Source organism: Callorhinus ursinus, unplaced genomic scaffold, assembly GCF_003265705.2.
Source record: "Callorhinus ursinus isolate GAN/ISIS: 27379988/994484 unplaced genomic scaffold, GSC_fseal_2.0 scaffold38, whole genome shotgun sequence".
Classification (NCBI taxonomy): domain Eukaryota; kingdom Metazoa; phylum Chordata; class Mammalia; order Carnivora; family Otariidae; genus Callorhinus; species Callorhinus ursinus.
The window spans coordinates 3,072,511-3,082,031 of NW_027397100.1; the positions used below are offsets into that span (position 1 = coordinate 3,072,511).

At 58.1% G+C, this 9,521-nt stretch overlaps 1 protein-coding gene across 1 annotated transcript in view; it reads left to right on the forward strand.

Annotated features, from left to right (window-relative positions):
• Window positions 1-9,124, forward strand: part of JPH2 (junctophilin 2) — a 65,549-nt gene extending 56,425 nt beyond the window's left edge. The window contains exons 3-6 of the mRNA XM_025875674.2: window positions 1,259-1,377; window positions 3,672-4,378; window positions 5,201-5,295; window positions 6,628-9,124. Coding sequence (XP_025731459.1) covers window positions 1,259-1,377; window positions 3,672-4,378; window positions 5,201-5,281 — 907 coding nt within the window. The 3' untranslated portion in view covers window positions 5,282-5,295; window positions 6,628-9,124. The remainder of the gene's footprint in view (window positions 1-1,258; window positions 1,378-3,671; window positions 4,379-5,200; window positions 5,296-6,627) is intronic.
• Window positions 9,125-9,521: the final 397 nt, after the last annotated feature.

A 9,521-nucleotide genomic window follows, 5' to 3' on the forward strand; every position in this document is an offset into this window, starting at 1 on the left:
CACTCTCGGGAGAGAAGGAGAGTGACAAAAGCAGGGTAGGGCCGGGAAGTCACCGAGCAGGGGTGTGATCTTACCTGCAGTCCTGCTTCAGCCTGGCCCCACGGTCGGGGTTCTGGAGCCTGACTTGTACCACGGAGCTGGCTCTTCCTGGGGCAAGAGGGGGACTGGTGGGTGTCATCGGGCATTAGGTGTGGGCTGCTTGGTTGGAGTGGGGACGTGGCTTCTGTGGGTGCCGTTCTCTGGGATAGCAGTGAGCATTAGCAGCCTATACAGGAGCTAGGGGTGGGTGCATTTGCCCAGCGAAGTGTTCTGGGCAGGGCACCCAAAGTGTCTTCAACAGATGGAAAAACTATCTTATTTTTACTAACCTATTACTGAAATTTAGCATTTGCTTCAGTTATGGAGGTAGGCAGTAAACCATAGTAGTATTAGAAGCATCTGTGACTTTGTCACCAGTGGAAATTACATACTTTCATGTCACATTATTATTGTTGCAGATATCTTTTTTTATAAAAATCTTAATTTTTTTTCAGTAATCTCCACAACCAACATGGGGCCCAAACTCACAACCCCAAGATCAAGAGCTGCACGCTCCCCCACCTGAGCCAGCTAGGCGCCCCTATTGTGGATATCTTTGAAATACCCTTTCTGCTAATCTGTACTTTAAAATTATTGTGGTTAGTTCACTTGCTAGATATTTTGTTCAATGTGTTAATGAAGAAAATGCATTCTATTACAGATTCGTTCCTGTAATATTTTGGAAACAGTGTGTCAATATAATTGCATCCCTTTGTAATCCTATGTATTTTATGCACTTTAAAATATCATTCTGAGAAGGGGTCCATAAGTGTCACCAGATGCCAAAGGGGTCCGTGACACAAAAGAAGTTCAGTTCCCCATTCTGGGGTGTTGGCCTTCCCTCCGTTCAACCAGCAACAGGGGGAAAGGAGAGGGTGTAGAGGATCACACAGGAGGTTTTAATGGGCCAGGCCTGGAAACAGCATACATCATGTCTTCCCACAGTGCACTGGCCAGGACTCAGTCACCTGACCACACTGACTGCAAGGGAAATGTAGTCCATCTGTGTGCTGGAAGGAAGAGGGAATGGTCTAGGGAATGCACAGCAGTCTGGCACACAGGGTTCAATACGTCTTCATTGGCAGCCTGAGTGAATGAAAGCTGTGTCCGGCGTGTCTTTGGTGGGCAGAGGTCTGGTTTTCTGGAGGGATCCTGAGTCTCTACCACGTTGTCTCTTCAGGACAAGCCACGCCAAGGCCAAAGCTGAGGCAGCGGAACAGGCCGCCCTCGCTGCCAACCAGGAGTCCAACATTGCCCGCACTTTGGCCAGGGAGCTGGCTCCGGACTTCTACCAGCCAGGTAGGGCCAGCCTGGGAGGGGACGGGTGGCATAGGGTGAGGGCAGGCCTGGGTTGGACCATTTTTCTTTTTGTTTGGTTGCTGGAAAACTGAGGTGCCCAAGTGGCTTCACAAATGCCCCTGAGTTCAAGCAACTAGGGGGCGGGTATGGTGAAAGCTTGGGTGAGAAGCTTGGGAGCGACACCAGGGGACTCATGCTGAGATGGTGGTGGGGGCATCAGAGGCTGCCAGTTGCGGACTGGACCCACCCCAGGCTGCACACAGGGCTTGACAGGTGAGCTGATGAAGCTTAGTGAAGGGAGAGGTCTCTGTGGATGAGGAGGCAAAAAGCCCCGCTGCTCTTGCTCATCACTTTCAGTCTGGCATTGAGTGCTGCCCACATGTCAGGCACTGTGCTGGGCTCTGCTTACAAAACCTGGATTCTGGGTCCAGAATCTAGAGGAGCCGAGAGTCATGGAGACAACCTATCAGGGAGTGAGGCACATATTCACGTCCTGACTCCGCTGCTAACCAGCTCAGCGACCTTGTTAAGTTCTTTAACTTCTGTAAACCTCGGTTTTCTGATCTGTAAAATGAGGGTAAGAATAATACTTACTTTTGGGGGGTGGGTCCAATGCATGTCAGGTGGGGAGCACATGGCCCAGTCCACAGTGAGCTCTTGATAGCTCTTGGCTCTTGTCTCACGGTTATGATTAAATTGTGCACAGCGTCAGTTCTGTGTGGCTTGAGCAGGGGCTTTGGGAGCTCAGGGGGGCACTTCACCCAGTCAGGCAGGGAGATGTTGGCAAAGGCCGCCCTCAGGAGAGGCCGTCTGAGCCGAGTCCTGGAGGCTGAACGAGAGTTCACCAGTTCAGTGGGTCTCCAACATGACACAGCATGCTGGGCCCAGCCCGAGTTTCTGATTCACTAGGTCGGAATGTGCTTTTCTTTTTCTTTTTCTTGCTCTTTTAAAAAAAATATTTTATTTATGATTTATTTTAGAGATGGGGGGCAGGGAGCAGAGGGAGAGGGACAAGCAGGCTCCCTGCTGAATACAGAGCCCCACGCGGGGCTTAATCCCAGGACCCCGAGATCGTGCCCTGAGCCAAAATCGAGTCGAAGGATTAACTGATTGAGCCACGCAGGCGCCCCTGAATGTGCTTTTCTCACAAGATCAGGCAACGCGGATGCTGCTGGTTTGGGACCACTCACTGCGATCCCGAATCGCGGCCCCACGCGGTGCTGTGTGGGCGGGCAAACCAGGGGGAAGGGAGTGGGGGTGCAAAGGCGCAGAAACTTGGAGCAGAGTGGCAGGCTCGGAGGTGAGATAGCAAAACAGGCAGGAACTGGTGGGGAAAGCTGCAGAGCAAGAGTCTCTGATAGAGACTCGCAGGGGGATAGGGAGCCGGGGGCGTCCAGGGGGTGGGAGACGGCTGTTCTCCGCACTGAAGGGTTTTATGGTGAGTGGCATGATTAGACTTGGGTCTTCTAAATGTTATCCTGGCTGTAGCAGGGACACCACAGGGGACCAGTCGGGGGACCGTGGAGCGCAGATGTGTCCCTGGGGGGCTAGGTTGCCTCCCGGCACAGCGCTCCCCCTGCTGGTCCCAGGAAAAGCGACATTTTATGACACCTCCCGGAGGGGCCTCCACCTTGGGTGGTCATAGCAACAGCAGTCACCACGTGCCAGGCCCTGAGCTCCGCATTTTTCATGCATTTTTTTCCATTAACCCTTCCGTTAGTATTTATTTAAGATTTTATTTATTTATTTGAAAGAGAGAGAATGAGAGAGAGCACATGAGAGGGGGGAGGGTCAGAGGGAGAAGCAGACTCCCTGCCGAGCAGGGAGCCCGATGCGGGACTCGATCCCGGGACTCCAGGATCATGACCTGAGCCGGAGGCAGTCGCTTAACCAACGGAGCCACCCAGGTGCCCACCCCTTCCGTTAGTATTTATGAAATAGGTACGATTAGGCCATTTTTCCAATAAGGGAATGGAAGGAAACCAGTGTCACGGTGAAGAAGTTGGACTGGGTGCTGGTCCTGGCTCTGCCCTTTGTCAGCTGGGTGACTTTGGGCAAGTGATGTCACCTCTCTAAGCCTCCCTTTCTTCCTCTGGACACAAGAGGCCAATAATAGCACGGACCTCTTAGGGTGGTTAAAAGGCTACTCTTTGGAAACTGCTGGGCCCACGCTAGACGGTGGGAAGGTGCCGGCTGAGTAAATAAAGCAGGCTGGGCGGCAATAAGCGGCTCGCCCAGGGTCACCAGAGGTGGGACCCGGGTTCGAGGCCAGCCTCGCTGGTTGTCCCCCGCAGGACCGGAGTATCAGAAGCGCCGGCTGCTGCAGGAGATCCTGGAGAACTCAGAGAGCCTGCTCGAGCCCCCGGAGCGGGGCCCCGGGGCGGCGGGGCCCCCACCGCGCTCCCGCGAGAGCCCGCAGCTGCACGAGCGCGAGCCCCTGGGGCCCGACGGCGGCCCCCCGTCGCCGGCCGGGACGCCCCCGCAGCCCAAGCGGCCCCGCCCGGGGGCGACCAGGGACCGCCTGGCCAGCCCGGGCGCCTGGAACGGGGAGCCGGGCGCCGAGGGCAGCCGGCCGCTCACGCCGTCCGAGGGCGCGGGCCGCCACAGCCCCGCGCGGCCTGCCGCCGAGCACATGGCCATCGAGGCGCTGCAGCCGCCGCCCGCGCCGGCGCAGGAGCCCGAGGTGGCGCTGTACCGGGGCTACCACAGCTACGCCGTGCGCACCGCGCCGCCCGCGCCGCCGCCCTTCGAGGACGAGCCCGAGCCCGAGGCCTCCGGGCCCGACTCCGCGCCGCCGTCGCCGGCCGCCGCCCCGCCGCGGGCCCCCGAGCTCGCGCCCGGGTCCCCGGCCAAGCTGGAGCCAAAGCCCATCGTCCCCAAGGCCGAGCCCAAGGCCAAGGCCCGCAAGACTGAGGCCCGAGGGCTGACCAAGGCGGGGGCCAAGAAAAAGGCTCGGAAGGAGACGGCGCAGGCAGCCGAAGCCGCAGTGGAGGTGGACGAGGTGAGGCTGGGGGCGGGAGGACGTGTCCCAGCTCGGGTCCCCCGGGACTGGTTGGGCTCGAGGCGGGATTCCAGTGCGGATGATTTGGGCGTGCGGAGGGTGATGGCACAGGATGGGTCAGGGGAAAACCCCCGCAGGGATGTGGGCTTAGTCAAGGGTAGCCTGATCAGGACTTGGTAGCATAAATCACAGTGTAGAGTCCGCCCACCTTGGGGCAGGGGGCTGGCCTTTGTGCCTGCGGTCAGGTCAGCAGGGGGCAGTGCTTTGGAGAAGGGGCTGCTGGGAGCCCTAAGCAGGTGGGGCGGGGCGGGGGGGGGGGGAGTGAGTGCACCTGGGGAACCAGAACGATCTGAGCTGAGCACCAGCAGCATCTGCTACAAGGTGTAGTAGCAGGGAGGGCTTCCTGGCCCTGGAGGAAGGACCCAGTAGGGCTTATTAGAGGGGGCTGGGAACTGGAAACTCAGGGACCGAGAGTGAGGCAAGGTTGTGTGGGACCAATGGATGCCGTCCGGGGTCGGGGGGCAGTGGGGATTAGCAGAAAGGAAGGCATGTTCTGGCTTCCAGGCCCAGCGCTGGCCACTGTGTGCTTTGGGACACATCCTTGCCCCTCTCTGGACCCTATATGGTTTGGTTAATCATTTCCCAGAATCCTTTAGCTCTGATGGTCTGCTGTTCAGGTGCTGGACACAGCAGTGAGCAAAACGAGGGGTGCTCTCAGCAGGGTTTTTCAGAAGTTCCTGCTCCTCTGTCCAGCCTTGTTGGGTCTTGGGTGGGGGGTGTTTCAGAGGCCATGGGAACTCAGCTTCTCTCCACCGCTCCCAGGTCCCCAACACCGTCCTCATCTGCATGGTGATCCTGCTTAACATCGGCCTGGCCATCCTCTTCGTTCACCTCCTGACCTGACCCTTGTCTACCAGGTGCGTCCCCTGGGGGGCGGAGGGAGGAGGATGAGCCTGCAGAGAGCTCTGGGCACCAGGGAGATGGAGGAAGGATGTTGTCTACTGGGCATCTGTCCTGTGGCTAATTGAGGCCCGGCCCCCAGCCCAGGGAGGGACGACGGATTTGTGGATTTGATAGATCATGCCTTCCCCAACACACACACACACACCCCTTGTTAGCTCAACATGTGCAGAGCACCTGCACCCTGTCAGGTGAGCCCTGGGGGCTTCACTCACTCATTCATCATTCATTCATTCATTCATTTGACCACCATTTACTGAGCAGATGCTCTGCTGGGATCTAGGGATACATCGGGGACCCACTCCTGCCCTAAGAAATGGGGTGAAGATGACAGTAAACCCTTAACTTACAGCTTATTATGCAGAAGTCGGACATGCAGAGGTGAGGCAAAACAGCCTCTCCCCAGACTCCCACGGTCTCACCTGAGCTTGCCTGAGACGGGCAGGCCTTCTTCTCTCGGCCCTCCCTTTCTCTCCTGCCCACTTCAGTCTGTAATCCCTCTGCCCCTGGCCTCCCCATCCCCCAGTCCTCCCTTCCAGAAACCCCCACTGTCAGTCAGTCGGTGTCCCATGCTGGAGCTGGGAGGGCTTGGTAAGACCGGTGAAAATGAGCTGGGCTGGGCGGTGCTGGGCTGAAGGAGAGTGGCTCTCATGGGTCTCAGGGTGAAGTATCCACAAAACAAAATCTTTTCCCTGCTAGGACCAGCCTTCACACCATAAATCCTGTGCTTGGTGATGCTAACAGAGTTTCTGCGTCCTGCCCTGCCCCCAACCAAAGACCCCAGCCCCCCTCCTCAATCCCAGCTTAGTGTGGGCTGGAGGTTCCTACTCAGTCCCAGGACAGGAGAAGAACTCCCTGTCCAGTCACCCAGTAAATAGCCAGTGACAATATTAGCCTGGTAGGTGGTATCCTGGGGGTGAGCGCTGGGCTCCGCTGGGTCCTGTGTTCCACAGGGGATCTGGGCGTGTTGGCTGTAGGAGCTGACACTTTATGACCTGAAGGGTGGAAGGGTGAACCAGATGACAGGAGGAGGAGGGCCGGGAAGAGAGTACCAGGCACAGGGACAGCAAGGCTGGGAGAGGCCTCACGGACTTGACTCTGAACCTGTTCAGTCAGAGCCCAGGGGCAGGGCTGCCCAGGAGGCTGGGAGAGGTGGGTCCTGGCCCCAAAACACATCAAGCCTGAGGCTTGAACGGCGCCTCGAACCTGGCTCAGCCTCGTCCTCCCTCCCTCCCTCCCTCCCTCCCTCCCTCCCTCTCTCACCTGAGCCTCTTGCTGTCTGTCTGCAGAGCCAGCAGTCCCTGCTGAGGACGTGAGGACCCATCTTTCTGCATTACCAGGCAGGGTGGCCAAGGAGGACTGAACTCTGGACCTGGAGCCCTGGGGTCCAGCTCACATCCACCCCACATCCGTTTCAGGAGGCCTCGCGTGGCCCTGCGCTGGGTGGCAGTGGTGCCCAGCGGAATGGAATGTGCTGGGGATCCTCCGGGAGCTCTGTGTCCGGCGGCAGGGGAAGCCTCAAAGGAAGAGCCCTGGTCTCCTGTGCGCGCCTGTCCCTCATCCTCACCCATTCCCTCGCCTTGCTGCTAGGGTCCCCCCTCCCTGAGCTTTTGTGTGTTTTGGGAGATGTCACTAAACCAAGGTAGTAATACGAACTCCCAGCCCCTTTCCTTGCACCCCTGCCCTGATTTATTTTAACCGTCTGGCTATGGGGGGAGTGACAGATCCCCGCGGCGGGTGAGCCAGGGAGCCACCCCGCCCCCCCCCCGCCCCAACGGGGCAGAGGCCGTGCCTTTCGTGGGCTTCGTGCAGCACACACTCTGTCCCTTGCTTACAGATGTTCTGGATGACAAGAGAGGCAATGGACATGCTTAGTTTGAAAATCCCAGGATACAGTGCTCCTGCCTCCTCCCACCGGTTCGGTCAGCTTCCCTCCTGGACCAGTAGAAGAGGGGGAGATGCGAGGCACTGGAGCCTGGGGTGGGAAGAAGGGCCAAGGGATGGCCCCTGTCTTTGAGTGTGCCTGAGCCCGAGGCTGCCTCGCATCTGGGGCTTCCAGTGTGCCCAGGGTGCTAAAGGGCCACCCCGCAGGAGCCCCGGAAGCTGCCAGGATAACACTAGCGGGATGTCCTGCGAATTGGTTTGTCCGTTTCCCTCACCAGGGCCCACCGCAGCCTCAAGGGAGAATGAGCATGGAAACCCGTGGAAGCCCAGGCAGATTTCCCTGGGGACAGACTCTCAGGCAGGCGCTGAAGACAGGCTATTTGTCAACAATCATTTGCCAGGGAGAGAAGAGCAAGTCTGGGGTCCCCAGTGGGTGCAGTCTGTTGGATAATGAGCCCCTTGGCTTGCTTGGCAGAAGATGGTATTTGCATGTAGCTCATTACAAATGTTTTGCACCACACTGGATCTCCAGTCCCTTGTGCTTGCTGGGCTGGGTGGAGGCTGAGGGCTCACGGGCCCGTTCACCTGGGAGGACAGAGGAAAGGGCTTCTAGGCCCCTTCAAGCCCAGGGAAGGTTGTGGCAATGTCATCCAAGCAGAACCGTGGGGATGCCGCTCTCCTGCTTGTTTCTGTGGACCTTGGGGGCTTTGGTGTTTTGATCCAGCCTCCCCAGGGCAGCCCCGCAACCTGGAGTCTGTTTCTGATGAAGTTGGCCTCGCCTTTCCCCCTCGGTACTTGGGCACCTTCCTCCAGCTCCATGTGTGCTCTTTCAGGCGCCGCTGGGGCCTCATGGCGGGGCTGGAATCTTGGGCTGCGTTTCTGTGGAGAGGAGCCTGCGGATTCTCCCGTCCTCAGCCAGCCTGTGGCTCTGTGTCTGTGTTTGGGCTTTTCTGGACTCCGAGGGAAGGACAGGGCTGGGCTGGGGGCACTGCTCAGGGCTGGTGGGCCCCAGGCCTCGGCTCTGAGAGCATTGTCCAGGTTTGGGGCTGGCCCAGTGCTGGAGATAAGCCTCTGGGTACCAGAGCTCCCGGGCCTAGGGTTAGGGCTGGTGCTTGGGGTGAGGGTTCTGGATGCTGCCGTCTGTACAATAATAAACCTACATCTGCTCGCAGGCTCTGGAGGAGCTGCAGGGTCTGCTTGTGGGCCCAGCCTGAGGGACTGACTGAAGCGGGCAGGAGAGGCTGGGGGTCCGGTCTTTTTCTTACAGTTCCTATCATACCCCTTTGGGGCAGCCGAAGGGCTTCAGTGCAGATCAAAGACCTTCCAAGGCAAACCCTGGATTTCTAAAGCAGACTTCCAGAACCTTCCCTGAGAAGCGTGTGTTAGAAGAAAGAGCTGCCCTTTGAAGTTAGGTCCTCTTGGCCTCCTGTCCTGCTCAGCCACTTATGTCTCTTCTGACCCTCAGTTTCCCCACCTCTAAACAGGGAAAATAATGGTACCTCCCTCCCTCCTGAGACTGGTGGGGGGATTCCACAAAGTGTCGATGCTCGTGGAGGAAAGCCCGGCTGAGGAAGCAGTGGAGACATGGAGACTTGGATCATGATTGCCAAACACCCCAGTACCTCTTGCATTTTGGTTGAGGTTGAGGACCCCAGAAGCCCCGAAAGCATGGAGACGACCCAGGTCACAGTCAGATAGTCACAGAATGTCTCAGAGGCTCAGAGGCCACCTTCCTTCTCTACAGAGGCCCAGAGAGGAGAGATTTGCCAGGGGTCACACAGCAAGTCAGCGGCAGGAGAGCAGTTGTCCCGACTTGTGTGTGAAGAAGCACTTCCGGTGAAGGGTCTCCTGCAGCTGGCTGCCCCGTGTGACGGTCGGAGGGGCGGGTCCCTCGCCCCTCCACCTCACCCCTCCACAGGCAGCGCCCAGAGTGCGTGGGGGACCAGGACTCCCCTTTCTCTCCCCGGTGCTACCACGGACTCGCTGTGTGTCATTCCTTCCTTCCTTCTGTGCCTCAGTTTCCTCTTCTGCCAAAGAGACTAGAATCCCTGCCCGTGGCTTCCTTCACAGGCAGTGCAGTGAGAACCAGATGAGGGGGATTGTGGGTGGTCAAGAGGTGTTCGAAACCCTGGAATTATCCAGGAATCCCAGGAAGAAGGAGGGGCTTGGAGGGACCACTGGAGGGGTGGCGAGGATAGGAATGAGGGAGCCGCTTAAATCGGCAGGGGTTCTAAGAAAACCCACTGAGGGAGTGTGTGTGTGTGTGTGTGTGTGTGTGTGTGTGTGTGTAGGAAATGGG